Source organism: Nomascus leucogenys, chromosome 10, assembly GCF_006542625.1.
Source record: "Nomascus leucogenys isolate Asia chromosome 10, Asia_NLE_v1, whole genome shotgun sequence".
Classification (NCBI taxonomy): Eukaryota; Metazoa; Chordata; class Mammalia; order Primates; family Hylobatidae; genus Nomascus; species Nomascus leucogenys.
In genome coordinates, this window is record NC_044390.1 from 3,927,013 (window position 1) to 3,943,438 (window position 16,426).

Consider the following 16,426-nt stretch of genomic DNA (forward strand, 5'->3'; position numbering starts at 1 on the left):
AGGACACTTTACATTTGTAGATGGACAGAGCCCGAAGAACACTTTACATTTGTAGATGGGACAGAGCCCGCAGGAGACTTTACATTTGTAGATGGACTGAGCCCGCAGGACACTTTACATTTGTAGATGGACTGAGCCCGCAGGACACTTTACATTTGTAGATGGACTGAGCCCGCAGGACACTTTACATTTGTAGATGGACTGAGCCCGCAGGACACTTTACATTTGTAGATGGACTGACGTTAAGTGCTTTCTCCATTCGCCTGGTGAGAGATGCTGGAACAGTTTCTCAAAGCTGCATCTGCCCAGTGGTTTGGATTCTCTCTGGCTGTGCCCTGAGCCCACCCTCGGTCGGCCCACAGGGTCCCCCCATTCCCTACTTACCCGATGTCCAGAGTTTGCCGTGACGTCGATGTCGGAGGACGAGGAAGAGGAGGAGGAGGAGCAGCAGGACGAAGGCCACCAAGATGCCGGTCACAACCCACAGGTGCCTTCCCAGACCTTGAGCACAATGATGTCAGGAATGGGGGTGATGTCATTGAAATGAGCACCTACTGTATGCAGGTGACTGCTGGACCTTCCATTCACCACCTCCAACCCCCACAACACTCATGCAGCACAGAAACATCCACCCTACCCACTGTACAGATGAAAAACTGAGGCTCAGAGGGGGGAATCACCTGCCCCAGGCCCCCAGCCAGGAAGCGGCAGAGCTGGGAAGGGAGCCCGGGAGTGTGACCTGCAGCCCTTGTTCCTGCACCAGAGCCGAGCCCCGGAGCTGCAGGGAAAGAGCCTGACCTTCCTGAACCACGGCGCTGCTCCCCTCCCCTGCCCCAGGTCACCGTCTCTGCTGCAGGTGGGACAGGACAGGCCTCCGCGGAATCGGGTCTGGGAGGTTCCCTGGGAGGCCTCCTCTCCCAGGAGGTCACAGGTGGGAGTCAGAGCTGAAAGGAACTTTCCCACCCGCAGGCCTCTCTCCTTTACACTTGGAGAAACGGAGGCCCAGGCAGGGGAGGGGCCTGTCCACATCGCCACCTCCAGAGGAGCCTGAACCTAGGACAGAACTGACCCCTGCCTCCCCAGGACCCCGCCCACCTCCCACTCAGAGCCCTCACTCACCACTCTGGGGATCCGACCCCATGGGGGTGAGGGGTTGGTCCTCAGGGCCTGCTGGGTCAGGATGGGGAGGTGAGAGCTGGGGTTGCCTTGCTCCCCACATCAGCCCGGCTGCTCCTCCCCCAGGCAGGGGAGGGGCCTGTCCACATCGCCACCTCCAGAGGAGCCTGAACCTAGGAAAGAACCCACCCCCCCTCCCCAGGACCCCGCCCACCTCCCACTCAGATCCCCCACTCACCACTCTGGGGATCCGACCCCGTAGGGGTGAGGGGCTGGTCCTCAGGGCCTGCTGGGTCAGAACAGGGCGCTGAGGGCTGGGGCTGCCCTGCTCCCCATGTCAGCCCGGCTGCTCCTCCCCCAGGCTGGGCCCCAACATCTCCCTCTGCCTCGACCCCCCGCCCCTCACCAGCCCAGCCTCACAGCCCCGGGGGCCTGTGGTCCCTCCTCTGGCTCTGCCCAGCTCCCTGGAGGGAAGCTCGTGCTGGAGTCTTTGAGGGGAATGGGATTCTCTGGAGACTCAGGGCTGCCCTGTGGGAGGCCGCACTCCCTCTGAGTCCAGAAGCCTCAGGGACTCACCAGATGTGGAGGTGGGGCCTGTTGTGGGGGAGCTGGGGCCCCCAGAGGGTCCTGGGTAAAAGAATGAGAGGAGGCTGAGGAGCTGGGGCTTCCTTGAAGAATCCCCGTCAAACCAATTTCTCTACATGGGCCCTGTGGCCTCCCCAGCCTCTCCCTCCACCCACCTCTCCTGTTCATGATGCTGGCGATGCCGCTGAGGGCGGGCATGCCTTAGGCGGAGCCGTTCTCCTCCTCCCCTCTGAGGGGTGAGTCTCCCACTGGCTGAGATCCCTCCGACCCCTGCTCACTCCATCCCAGCCCAGAGCTCTCCTGGGGGCAGGGCCTGAGCTGAGCCTTTGAGCTCAGAGAGGACAGGGTCAGGGCCCTCACCTGAGACCACGAGCTCCAAGGGGTCACTGGGGTGAGTCAGCAAGTAGGGTTTGGAGCTGAGTGAGCCGTAGCACCTGTAGGTCCCCGCGTGGGCTGAGGTCACAGGACTCATGAGGAATTCAGCCTTGTGCTGCTGAGCTTGGTGCTCTGATCTCAGACGCAGCGGGTGATGGGCTGCCCCATCCTTGGTCAGAAGGAAAGTGTCCATCCGGCCCCATGACTGACACAGCAGGGTCACATTCACTCCTGAGGCCACCATGGGACCCGGCTGCACTGAGAGGGAGGGTCTGTCAGGGATCTGTCCTGGAGAGAAGAAGGATGGGTGAGGAGCTGCCCCACCTTGTTCTGAGCTGACACTTCCTCAGGCCTCTCTCTGGGACCCTCAGTCTCTCTGTCTCTGTTTTCTCTGAGTCTCCCCCGCCCCGCCCATCCCCTGTCTCTGTCTCTCCCTCCCTTGGGACCCCACCCCTCATCCCGGCCATCACTACCTGGGCTCCCCCAGCAGGGCCTGTGCAGAGCCTGGGTCCCTGACTGAACTCGCTGGGCTCCTCACCTGTGATCAGGATGTCCAGGGGGTCACTGGGGGCCGACCACTCGGAGGAGAGGCTGTGTGCGCCAGAGCATCTGTACTGGCCCCCATAAGAGCGGCTCACAGGGCCCAGGGTGAAGTTGGCCTGGGAGAGCCCAGCCTGGGGCTGCCGGCCAGGGCACTGGAGGAAGTTACGTTCTCCCTCCTTGTACAGAGCGAATCTGTCGTAGCCGACATCAGAGCCACACTGGAGGGTCAGGCTCTCCCCAGGGGCCATGACAGGACCCGGCTGCACTGAGAGTGATGGCTTCTTAGAAACACCTGGGAAAAGGTGGTCATGGTTTCCAGGAGCCGACCCTCAGGCTTCCCCACAAACCCTCCCTCTCCCCCGGGGCCTCACCACTGCTGATCTTCCTGTGTCTCTGGCCCCAGGAGCCCTGAGCCCTCTCGCCCCAACATCATCCCCCCTGGAGCTGCCCTGAGACGTGGCTCCTCCCCACCTGCCTGGAGACTCAGGGAAATCCAGGCAATGCTGTGAATGTCTCACCTGGGACCAGGAGCTCCAGGAGATCACTGGGTGAAGACCACACATAGGGAGAGCGCGAGTCATAAGCATAGCACCTGTACGACCACCTGCGACTCGGGCTCACGGGGCCCACGGAGAAGACGGCCCAGGACCACCCACGGGCATGGTTCAGGCATTGTGGGTGTTCATCTTCTCCTTCCTTACACAGAATGAAGCCATCAAATGCCACCTGTGAGACACACTGCAGGGTCACGTTCCCTCCTGAGGCCACCACAGGGCTGGGCTGGGCTGAGAGGGTGGGTTTGATGTAGACTCCTAGGAGAGAAGGAGGCACCGTGTTAAATGGGGCTCCCACCTCCCACATCATCCCCAGGGTTGAGCTGTGAGAGCGGAGATGCCCCTGAGAGCCGACCCCCTTCCTGAGGGCAGAGCCTGGGGCTGGGACCCCTGAGTGTCCTCTCACCTGTCATCACCAGCTCCAGGGGGTCACTGGGCTCTGACCACCGAGTGCGGCTGTGATACTCACAGCGATACCGCCCTGCGTGTTCCCAGGTGATGGATGGGATGGGGAACTGGCCCTTCTTCACAAGCTCTGGTCGTATCCATGTAATCCAGGATGCTAATTTTTTCTCCCTATATAGACGGTACTCCTGGGCTTTAAGGTCCCCCTGACACCTGAGGGTCACGGGACTCCCCTGGGTGATCACAGAGCCTGGCTGAGCCCAAAGTGTGGGCTTGGGGAGGGGCCCTGGAAGGAAATCAGAGGTCAGATTCTAAGTCATTTCCCACCCGACGGATCTCAGCTCTTGGCTGCAGGACCCTCCAGACGCCCCCATCAGTCAGCCCAGAACTGCTATTCCCCATCCCCAGCTGCACAGAGGTGGCCCCTTGTCCCCAGTGAGGAGGAGGGACCTGGGAGAGCTGGGGACAGACTCACCTGCCTGCACGTGGGTCCTGGGGCCCAGACTCAGCCCTGGAAGAGAGTTCCCTGTGAGGGATTCGCCCCTGAAGCCTGGGCAGGTCCTCCCTTCCCTGGGATCTTTGTGAGCCCCTGGGGTCTCCTTAGGGACCAGAGTTTGGCTGTGGGGTGAGGTCCCTCCTAGGTTAGAAGCTCCCTCCCTCTTCAAATCTCACCGAGACAGATCAGGACCGTGAGGATGGGGGTCATGGCGTCTCCTCCCACTGCCCTGCTCTGCGGATGGATGAGCCCTCGGTGCTGGCCGGACAGAGAGACACACAGTGTGTGGATACTCGGAGGCTGGGTCCTTCTTGTCTTGGGGTTTTGTCATCTGCAGCCACACAGGAAGTGGAACTGCCCTCCCCAGGAGCCTGGCTCTCATTCCTTTAGGGCTGAGGTGGGGGCAGTCACTAGGCCGTCTGCATCATTTCAGACAGTAATGGGCCCTTTCCTGACCCCCAGCTGTCTGGCTTGTTTTCATCCCACTGAGAGCCGGGATGTAGCAGCAAATAAAACTGGTGCCTTCCTGTGTCTGTCCTTCCTGATGAGGGTAGCGGAGGCTTCTCCTTCCTTCTCAAAGCCTCCCGCAAGGTCTCCCTCCCCACTTCAGCCCATCCAACAGCACAGCGTTGCGGGGTCCTTACCATGGCAGTCGTCCCTCCAGCCCTGGAGATGCTTCAGGGAAGACCCAGGTCCATGCTGCAGGGAGACTCAGATCAGCAGAGACGCTTCTCGCATCTGGCTGTGCCGTCCAGGCTGAGCTGCGTGTGGCAGTGAGCATAGAAGAGAAATGCAGGGAAATAGGGGAAGAAAAGTTGACTTCTTTCTTGACACTGGATTGTGGGTTTTCTTTCAACCAAATAGTCCCCTCTCAACTTCCCCCTTTTTAAAATATTTTGCTGCAGTGTCCACCCCCACCCCGCTGGGAACAAACCTGAGTCTTTCCTGCCTCCTCGGTGCCCGTTGCGTCCTTGGCCGTCCCTCTGCACCTCAATCCCTGTTCAACGTTTTGGGAACAATGACTTATGTTTGAGCTTTGATTTGGGGAGTCGGGGAGGGAGTTGATATTTATTCAACGACTGGTTATCATCCACTGCCTACGTGACTTCGGGCGGTAATGAACCATCTCTGAGGCTCAGATTCTTCCTTTGCTGACTGTTGTCACAAATCCCACTCGTGACAGTGGTTGTGGGGTCAGTGGTGCCGGAACATTGGGAGGGGCTCATTTGTGCTTGATTTCCAGACCAGGGGAAGACCTGAGGTGTTTGGGACATGAGAGGATCTTGGTGTTGGACTCCACAGTCTACGTAGGTGGTTGATGTGTCCACTCTGGATCTCACATCTGACCCTAATGGATAGATGTACATGTACTATTTCTGAAATACCCAGAGCATCAAGGTCATGAGCAGAAAAAGAGGTGTGGAAGTTCCCAAGTGTAGACAGATCCATAAGAAAGAACGGAGGCCAGAGGTGAGAGGCCACAAGGTCCCGGGACCATCAAGGGCTTATTAGGGTGGAGGATCCACCACTGAGTGGAGCCGGGAGAGGAACCTCGGGATCTGCAATGACAGTGAGCGGCTCAGGGCTCCAGATCAAGGTGGGAGGCTGCGTCCTCCAGCTACACCTGAGGCTGGAGTGGACCCCAAGCAGCCCAGGGGAATTCCCTCAAGGGAGTGCACCACACCGTCCAGTGATAGAGCTGCTGGGATTCCAACAAAAGAAGCACTAAACACCAGGGTGTGCATAGAGCATTTATTAGGGGGACTTTCATAGAGTGGGGCGCCCTTGTCTCCTTGCCTAGTGACTGCTTATGCATCTCAGGGATGTGCTTCCACATAGCAGCATGTTCCTGAGATGGACAAGGAGACACTGGGTATTCTACCCAAAGCTTAACCTAAAATAAAAACAAAAATAAACCACTAGAGAACATTATCTCTCAGTACAGTTGTTTCTTGGGATACACAGGCAATTCGTTTCGGTACCCTCTACATGTACCCAAATATGCCCATACTCCAGCCTCGATGTTTTCTCTGCTGGATCTGCATATAGGAAAAGTCTGCCGTTCATATACGCAGGTCATGCTTCTCACAAATGCCACAGTTTTCATCCCCGTTTGGTTGGAAAAAGTGTGCACATAAGAGACCCCAGGAATTCAAGGTTGCATTGCTCCAGGGTCGCCTGGATTTCGAGTGTATTTGGGAATGAGAAACAAGGATTACAATCTGGGGTGCATGGCAGGGCAAGCCACAGTGTGTCTGGAGAGGGAAGTGCGATGTTGTGATACACACTGGTTTTCACCCGCGGCTCCTGGCTCGTAACTCCCATGGCCCTTGTTACAGTCTTTTGTTATAACATTGGCTGTGTTGGGCCCCAGGGGAGACCTCTGACCTCCTCCTGCCCTTCCTTCACCTGCTCCAAAGCAAGACTCGAATGTTCCCTGCCTTTCTGATAGTGGATCTTAAGACCCTCCCAGAAGACGGTCTCACCCTGTTCCTTGTGGGAGGAAATGCTGACGTCATGAAGCTTCCTTAAAAGCCCAAGAGGACTGGGTTTCCTGAGTTTCTGGGTGGCTGAGCATGCGGAGGCTCCTGGAGGGCGACGCCCAGGGAGGGTATGGAAGCCCCAGGCCCCTTCCCCCATGCCTCCTCCTATGAGTGTCTTCATCTGTGTCCTCTGCATTGTGCTTTGTATTCAACCAGGAAATGTCAGCATCTCCCTGAGTTCTGTGAGCTGCTACAGCAAATTAATCAAACCCAAAGAGCGGGGCATGGGATCCCCAACTTGAAGCCAGTCAGTCAGAAGTTCTGGAGGTCTGGACTTGGGAATGGTGTGGGGGGCAGTGTTGGGGACTGAACCTTCAATCTGTGGGATCTGGGACTGTCTCAGGGTAGACAGCGTCAGAGCTGACTCAGAGGACACTCATGTAAAAAGTAAAGTAGAGCGTCCTCTTCGAAGACTTTCCTCCCCAATTTAATTAGGAATAAATAATAATTTCTCTTAGAAGCAAAATTTATTCAAAGACCTGTGCTAACATTCTCAAATCTCTGCTAGCCGTGATAAATAAATCAATGTACTTTATGTTATTAGCTCCCACAATTTAGCCTGAATATTTGCCCTGGCATGCTTATACTGGTCCAAGCAAGCATTAGGTCACAGCCTGTTCCTCTTCCTTATTTGAAGGTGTGTTCACCTTTCTCAGCATTCCACAAGTTACTTCCTCCTTCCTTTGTTCTCCTCTACCTTTGCCTCTTTTCAGAAGTTCTAAGTTACCAGCCAATCGGGACAAATACAGAGTGTGAGGTCCCATTCCAGCCAGTGGAAACCAGACAGAGCAGTAGGGTGGACGTGTCAGGTTATAAATGACCCTGTCTCTTTTGCTTGGTGTACTCTCACAGCAAGACTGCTGGTGAGTGTACCCTTGCTATAGAAAGTCAAAATGACCTTGCTGAGTAAATTAAATTTATGTTCAAGTGCTATTTCTTTACAGCACTGGGGAAGAAGCATTTAAACACTCAGCTGGTGTCCGCTACTGGGTGTAGGAAAAAAAATCCCACGCATCTGGTCCTAGAAGTCTTCTTCTGTGTTGACGATTCCTGTGGTGTGAGAGTAGAGGAAAAGCACCGTAGAGAGAGCTCTCTGTACATAGAGAGGTAAAGGAAGTTCTTATCAGCAACAAGGGAGGGGCTGACAGAGCTGCCTGGAAACAGAGTTCCCTGGTTCCAGAGGTTCAAAGCCAGAGTTGCTGCCAGTCCATTGGAGGAGAAGCTGTTGCTGGGCAAGTGTTCTCTCGAGATCATCTTATCGGAATTCCTGACGTCCTAAAGAATATCTAGTGATAAACCTTGTCAAAGCAGGAGATGGGTGAAGGACATGGAAGGGTTTCTTGTGGGGTCTTTAAAGAGTCCTTAGAAACAGTTCTTATCTGAGATGTGGAAGCAAGGCCTCCTCTCCTTCAGGCCTTCCTGGCCCTGTGTGGCTTGACCAAAGTCATCTCATCCTTGCACATGTGACTTTCCTATTGGGTGTCTGCAGTGAAGGGATTGGGTTATGAAGTTTAACCTGAAAGTTTCAGGAATTTGGTTCAGGGAAGGGCTTGTTTCTACCTCTTTAGCAAAAGGGTTAATTTTTCAGTGTTTTCTAAAAACAACCTAAAGTGCTTTATCAGTACTTGGGAATGCTCAAGACCTCAGCTTGGGTTCCAGCCTGCAGGTGGAGACATGCATCTGTCCAGCCCACAAAGCAGTCATGGCACTTTGTCTCTCTCTCAGAACAAGGAAAAAAGTGAAGGAAACCATGGGACCCTAGAGAGACTCTTGTTCCCCCTTTTCTGTGTTTGTGGACAGACCCTGGGATAGCTCCCCTCAGTGACCCGGGCTACATTCAGCACTGAGCCACCTTCCCGGGTGTGCATGACACAGACTCGCTTTATCATTGCTGGACCGGGCATCTCTCACACATGAGTGTGAGGCTCACATGGACCCCACCATGCCAGACACAACACACAGCTGATTCTAAGCTTGGGAGCGTGGACACCGCAGGGCAGGAGCAGCTACAGCAATGCCTTCATCAGCTTTCCTTCCTGAGTCAGCCCTGGGAGAAACTGTATGGAAGATCAGGTGTGTAGGAGAAAAACCCACCCAAGAGAAATAAAAATCAAAAAGTCCACTACAGAAAAAACAGGCAATTATAGAAATGAATTAGGAAGCTATTGTGATGTGAAAATTAGTAAATCGTATCAACACATTTAGAAATAATTGCATCAAGAACAAGACACAGCTCAAATGATGAACATTGTATTGGTGTGGAATATCTATTAAATTTTTCATTAGTCATCAGAGAAAAACTAGAAAAGAATAAAATAGAAAACATAATGCACACAAGAAATAGAATGAGAAGAGGAAACAAATACCTCTCTATGTGTCACACCTTCAGAATGAAGGGAATGAGGAGTATGTTATTCAGTAGATACTTGCAAAGAAAATGGTTGACATTTTTACAGAAATGAAGAAAGAGCATGAGTTTAACGTGAACAAATTCATAAATAACGTCAATATCTTAACTATGATAGAGTAAAAGATACCTAGAATAGATTAAAAGTAATTTTAAAACTCCTGGAGAAAATGAAAATTATTCTCCAATGAAACACAGGCACATTGGGACTGGATTTCCCAAGAGTAAAAAGTGACAAGAAAATGACTGGGGGCCGAGGTTGAAGTTGGCTGAATGGAAAGGGCTGGAGCGTTTCTACTCACAAAGAGGACCCAAAATAGTGAGTAAATACCGACAGGTCAAGTGGATCTTCCAAGAGGATGCTGGGGTTCACCTGAGAAACGTGAGGACATGGAGAGAAGAGAAGAGAAAAGCTGGGAGCCAGGAGAGGGTTCTAACACCGGGAAGGGGTGAGTGAGTGAGAGGCTCCTAACACGGGGAAGAGGTGAGTGAGTGAGAGGCTCCTAACACGGGGAAGGGGTGAGTGAGAGATTCCCTAACACGGGGAAGGAGTGAGTGAGTGAGAGATTCCCTAACATGGGGAAGGGATGAGTGAGTGAGAGGCTCCTTAACACGGGGAAGGGGTGAGTGAGTGAGAGGCTCCTGAACATGGGGAAGGGGTGAGTGAGTGAGAGGCTCCTTAACACGGGGAAGGGGTGAGTGAGTGAGAGGCTCCTAACATGGGGAAGGGGTCAGTGAGTGAGGGGCCCCCTAACACGGGGAAGGGGTGAGTGAGTGAGAGATTCCCTAACATGGGGAAGGGGTGAGTGAGTGAAAGGCTCCTTAACAGAGGGAAGGGGTGAGTGGGTGTGAGGCTCCTGGGATCCACACCCCTGTCTTGGCCCTTTACAATGCTGGTCGCAGGAGAGCCCCTGACCCTCCTTGGCCTGCAGAGGCACACAGAGAGTTCCTAGAGATGGTGCAGGGGCGCCTCTGGAGACCACGTGGAATCCCACAGGCTTCTGATCCCTGAGCAGCCTGCCTTAGCAGGGAGGGAGGAGGCCAGGCACGTCTGTGGGCCCCAGAGTAAGTATGACAGCTGGGGTACAGGAGAAGCCAAGCTGAGCACCACACAGCTCCCCACCTCTGTTGCTTCCTGCTAAATGGGGCTTCCTTCCTGCTAATGGGGCTTCCTTCCTGCTAATGGGGCTTGCCAGCTGCAGGGCCCCAGTGCACCCATCCTGCCCCCACCTGAACACCGTGGCCCTGGCTCGGTGCCCTCTGAAAGCCCAATGCTCAGAGGCCCCCGACAAGCCCTTTGCAGTCACTGCCACCTCTGCCTCTGCCCCTGCTGCCCCAGGCCTAGGGAGGGGGTGGGGAGGCCTGGCACTTTTGTGTGTCCCCAACAGCAAAACCGAGTGACACTTCTTCAGGAGGGAAGTGTGAGCGGGCCCTGTGCCCCACAGCTGCCAGTCTCCAGTGCCCCAGCCGAGGGGCCCTGCCCTCCCTAGTGACAGGCCCACAGCACAGCCGCCCTGCCCCCACCTGGACATTTCAGCTGCAGCCCCCAGCCCTTCTGAGAGCCCAGTCCCCACAGGCCTGTGATCTGACCCCAGGCTCCACCACCTGAGCCTTCTGCCTGCCCCACCTGAGGGTTCTGTCTGTGACCTGGGGACCAGCCCATCCCTCCCCATCACAGCCAGCACCTGAACCCCGGAGTAGCCGGAACCCAGTCAAGCCCCTTCAGGACTCACACGCGCTGTCCAGCCGGCCACCTAGGGGCCTGTGATCCGGGAACTACCTGCCCTTTCCTACCCTGCTGGCACCTGACCACTCACCCCAGAGCCTGAGGTAGGGCCCACCCAGCCAGCAACACCACACAACTGACGTCCACTCTCCCATCCAGAGAGGCAGAACCCCCACATCCCACCTACATGAAGCAGCTACCACGTCAGACAACAGACAGCTGCTCAGGGTCTCCACTGGGCTGAGGGAGGAGGCCCTACCTTGGAACCATGCCTGCAGAGAGTGACAAGGCAGGTGTTTCCCACGGCCCTCAGCCACACTGTGGCCTGGGGAGAGACAACAGTGTGTGTCTGAGCTGAGACTCATGAGCCCTGGAGCAGGGGTGTGATAGGGAAACAGATAATGTTCCTCCCTATGGGACTGGAAGCAGGTGTAGCTCCTTTACGCCCCGCAGAGACCTCAGGGCATTTCACTAGGAGCTGCTCCAGCCGTGTCCATCAGGACTAGTGCCTGCACTCATCATTGGGATATCCGTAGGCAAGCCAGGGGTTCCAGCTCTGCCCAGTGGTGTTCCCTCACCCCTGTGGAACAGGAAGCTTAGGGCACCTCACACTCCACGGTCCAGCCCTTCCCCTGAAACAAGAGTCAGCACCTCACAGGAAACACACCAGGTCCATATCCACCTGCTTGTGCTGAGGGTGGCTCTTACCCTTAAGCACCAGCTCTTGGCCTGCAATTTGAGCTGCAAAGCCCAACACGAACCCTGCTGCAGAAGTGCCCAAAGCTATGGGAAAAGCCAAAAGACCCTTCCCAACATGCTCTACAGTCACGTTCCCTGCGGGGCCAGGGGAAAATGTGCAAAAGAAATCCCATCCAAACGAAAATAAATTCGAAGAGAGTAAGTGGAGGCCTCTCCAGAAGAGAAGGAATCAGTGTAAGGATTCTGACGCCGTGAAAAATCTGAACATTGTGGCACCACCAAAGGATCGCACTAGCTCGCTAGCAATGGACGCTGAGAACAATGAAAACTCTGAAAGGACAGATAAAGAATGAGATTGAGACAAAAACATTACAAAGAATCAATGCAATAAAAAGTTGGTTTTTTGAAAGTATAAATAAAATTGACAGATGGCTAACTACACTAACCAAAAAAAGAAGATTTAAATAAACACAATCAGAAATGATAAAGTTGGCATTACAACCAATACCACAGAAATACAAATGATCATCAGAGACTACTATGAACACCTTTATGCACATAAACTAGAAAACCTAGAGAAACGAATGAATTCCTAGACACATACAACTTCCCAAGATCGCACAGGCAAAAAACAGAAACCCTAAACAGACCAATAACAAGTAACAAAAAAGAATCAGTACTAAAAATCTTCCAGCAAAAAAGCCCAGGAACAGATGGATTCACAGTCGAAATTTGCCATATATACAAGGAAGGGCTGGTGCCAATCATACTGAAAGTATTCCAAAAAATCAAGGCGGTGGGATTCTTTCCTAGCTCATTCTATGAAACCAGTATCACCCTGATAGCAAAATCAGTCAAGGATCCAACAGAAAAATAAAACTACAGGCCAAGAAACCTGAGGAACATAGGTGCAAAAATCCTCAAGAAAATGGTAGCAAACGGAATCTAACAGTGTATCAACACATAATTCATCATGATCAAGTTGGCTTGATTCCAGAGATGAAAGGATGGCTCAATATATGCAAAGTCAATAAAGGTGACTTATGACATAAACTAAGAACAAAAAGCATATGATCATCTCAATAGATGCAGATAAAGCATTCAAGAAAGTCCAATATCCCTTCACGATAAAATCCCTCAACAGACTAGGCATGAAAGAAACATACCCCAAAATAATAAGAGCCTTATATGACAAACCCACAGCCAACATTAAAATTGAATGGGGAGAAGTGAAAGCATTTTCCCAAGAAATGGAACAAGACAAGGATGTCCACTCTCACCACTCCTATTCAACACAGTACTGGAAGTACTAGCCAGAGCAATCAGGCAACAGAAAGAAAGAAAGTGCATCCACATTGGGAAAGAGAAAGTGAAATTATCTGTGTGTGCTGATGACACGAACATGTACCTAGAAAACCCTGAAGATTCTTCTAGAAGACTCGTAGACTTGATAAGTGACTTCAGTAAAGTCTCTGGATAAAAAATCAAGCTACAAAAATCAGTAGCTTTTCTATACATCAATACCATTCAAGCTGAGAACCAAATTAAGAACACACAAACACAATCACACACTGAGGAGTATATTTAACCAAGGAGGTGAAAGACCTCGACACAGAGAATGACAAAATGCTGATGAAAGGAATTGTAGGCAACACAACCAAATAGAAAAATATTCCTTGCTCACAAATGGGAAGAATCAATATTGTTAAAATAGCCATATTGCCCAAAGCACACTACAGATTCAACACAATTCCTATCAAATTACAAATGTAATTTCTTTAACAGAAATAGAGAAAAAGCAATTTTTAAATTCATTTGGAACCACAAACCAGCCTGAACAGCTAAAACAATTCTATGCAAAAAGAACAAAACAGGAGGCATCACATTGCCTGATTTCAAGTTATACTATAAGGCCATAGTAACTAAGACAGCATTTACTAGTACAAAAATATACACAGACGTCAAGGGAACAGAATAGAGAGACTAGAAATAAAGATACATGCCTACAACATACTGAGCTTTGCTAAAGTCAACAAAGTAAACAATGGGGAAAGGACACCCTATTCAATAAAGGATGCTGGAAAAACTGGGTAGCCATATGCAAAAGAATAAAACTGGACCTTTATCTCCCACCATCTACAAAAATTAACGCAAGATGAATTAAAGACCTCAATGTGAGACCTGAAACTATGTAAATCCTAAAACAAAAGGAAAAATTCTTCTGAACATTGGTCCAGGCAAAGAACTTATGGTAAAGACCCTTTAAAACGCAACAAAAACCCAAATAGACAAATGAGACACGATTAAAATTAAAAGCTACTGCACAGCAAAAGAAACAATCAACAGAATGAACAGACAACCTACACAACGGAGGAAAATATTTGCAAATTATGCCTCCAACAAAAGACTAATGTCCAGAATCTGCAAGGAAGTCGAAGAATTCAACATGAAAAAAAAAAAACCACAAACAACTTTATGGAAAACTGAGTAAAGACCATCAACAGACATTTCTCAAAACGAGAAATATAAGTGGCCAACAAACACATTAAAAAATGCTCAACATCATTAATCATCAGAGAAATTCAACTTAAAACCACACTGGGTATCAACACCAGTCAAAATGGCTACTTTTAAGAAGTCAGAACCAACAGATGTTAGCAAGATACATGGTTGGTAGGAATGTAAATGAGTTTATCTTCTATGGAAAATAATATGGAGCTATCTCAAAGAACTAAAAATAGAACTACCATTTCACTTAGCAATCCCATTACATGGTATCCAGCCAAAGGAAAAGTCATTATATTAAAAAGACAATTGGGTCGAGTGTGGTGGCTCACGCCTGTAATCCCAGCACTTTGGGAGGCCAAGACAGGCAGATCACCTGAGGTTGGGAGTTTGAGACCAGCCTGGGCAACATGGTGAAACCCTGTCTCTACTAAAAATACAAAAAATTAGCTAGGTGTGGTGGCGAGCACCTGTAATCCCAGCTACTTGGAAGGCTAAGGCAAGAGAATCAGAGCTGGAGGTTGCAGTGAGCAGAGGTGACACCATTGCACTCCAGCCTGGGCAACAAGAATGAAACTCCATCTCAAAAAATAAAAAAATAATAAATAAATAAATAAGACAACTGCACTCATTATGTTTGTTGCAGCACTATTCACAACAGCATAGACATGAAACCAAACTAAGTGTCCACCAATGGTTGATTGGTTTTAATAGTTACTTGGTTCATATGCTTCATACGCCAGCCCCACCTGGCTCGCATACAAAGCACATTCACTGCTTCATCTGGGGTGCTGCACTTGATGTTTTATAGGGAGAGTTGGCTAGTCCCCTTCTCAGGGCCAACAGACCTTTCAGTGGCGTTTGTCTGGTCCACTAAGCTGGTCGTTCTCTCTGGAATAATCTCCTGTGCATTTGGATCACATATACTCATTAGTGATTGTTTAATAGTGAGCTATGGGTCCTGCGTCAACCCAAACAAGCTCTTAAATTCTGAAGCATTTAAAATTAAGAATGTGGGCGTGAACCCGGGAGGCGAAGCTTGCAGTGAGCTGAAATCGCGCCACTGCACTCCATCCAGCCTGGGCAACAGAGCGAGACTCTGTCTCAAAAAAAAAAAAAAAAAGAAAAGAAAAAAATTAAGAATTTGGCCCTTAAAGTGGTTATTTTTTACAATCTACTACATAGATTATTTTTAAGAAATTGATGATAACAATCTAAAAAGTGGAACAATTCCTTTGCATTATACCCTCTGGTTTTAATAGTTACTTGTTTTTCCCCTTCTTCTATATCAACTATCTTCTTGGTAATCACAGGTCTCAGAGTTAACTTTTGTTGTCCTAGCTAAATCGTTCTTTTTATTTAGTTTTATCTCTGTAATTTTTTCTTCATTTTAAAGCAACTCTTAAATAGTTTCTTAACTAGAAAAAAACCTACATTTTTTTGCAAAACCCATATCCTTGTGTTTTATATGCGTCACCAAAAACATTTTATGCTCCTACTATTTAAATTTAGTAACCCAAATTTCAAGTGAAAAAAAAAACAACGTTTAACATAACATAGCTCTAAGATTGTAAATTACTGGAGTTTTAAGATTAAATTTACCAAATTAATTTTACTAAATATTAAAGTTTTGAGAATTCAAAAGCATTGGAGCTAGCATCTGCCAATCTGATAAGCACTTACTTTTTTAAAAAAAAAACACAATTGATGAGCTGTTTCATGTCGTTTGGTAGTGAAATATCACTTCCAGATAACACATATGAAGATAGAGATATAACAGGCATACAGAATAAAAACAGCAGGTCTAAAAGACATTTCATTTTTCTGTTTTTAAATAAAAATTCCTCTTACTTTAGATAATTAATAAAAGTTACAGAAGCCAACACAAGGTGAAGGAGAGAGCTATCATCCAAGGCCTTTCAAAAGAGAAAGAGCCGAACTTTGATATATTCATCGGAAGAATTTCAAAAAGACAGATTATAGAATTCAAAAATTTTAAAAATTTTGCATTAAGAATAAGTTAATATTTTAGTAAAACCTTGTTTTAACCAATTATTTAGTTTTGTATTAGTGTGTGTTTTTTAAATATCAAAGACCCATCTGTAGAATGACTATTATAATTTATTTCTTAGTCATAACCAACTACATTACACAACCTTTCTTTTTTTAAAAAAAGTCTTATTGTGACTTACAGAGACCACTTACAACATGCTTAAACTGCCTGTTTTGTCCTAAATATCCCTCTTTCTTGAACTATCAGTTATTTTATTTCAGGACAAAAATTCACTACATAAGACACTTTCTTGTGTAAAATTACTTTCCTTTTCATCTTTTTTACCAAAATTCCTCTTTATATTTATAACTGTCTTTACATCTCTTATTTCCTGGTTCCATTTATCTTGTTTTATACATAACTTTTAAAAAAGCTTTGAATTAAACACAGATATTTATCTTTTAATAAGAATTGTTTTT

At 49.3% G+C, this 16,426-nt stretch overlaps 1 protein-coding gene across 8 annotated transcripts in view; it reads right to left on the reverse strand.

Moving 5' to 3' along the window:
* LILRB1 (leukocyte immunoglobulin like receptor B1) overlaps positions 1 to 16,426 on the reverse strand; it is a 44,297-nt gene that overhangs the window by 3,084 nt on the left and 24,787 nt on the right. For 3 of the 8 annotated variants that reach the window (XR_001114139.2, XM_012500019.2, XM_012500021.2), the window contains exons 8-10: positions 1,693 to 1,743; positions 1,355 to 1,402; positions 385 to 501 (exon numbers count right to left, since the gene is read on the reverse strand). Coding sequence is in view for 7 of the 8 variants with exons in the window: in XM_012500019.2 (XP_012355473.2) it covers positions 385 to 501; positions 1,355 to 1,402; positions 1,693 to 1,743 (216 nt within the window). In the remaining variant the exon portion in view is untranslated. Of the gene's footprint in view, positions 1 to 384; positions 502 to 1,119; positions 1,168 to 1,354; positions 1,437 to 1,692; positions 1,744 to 2,044; positions 2,330 to 3,390; positions 3,432 to 3,579; positions 3,865 to 4,250; positions 4,300 to 16,426 lie in introns of those variants that run through there. The other 5 variants (XM_012500018.2, XM_012500017.2, XM_012500027.2 and 2 more) reach the window with 4 other exon arrangements.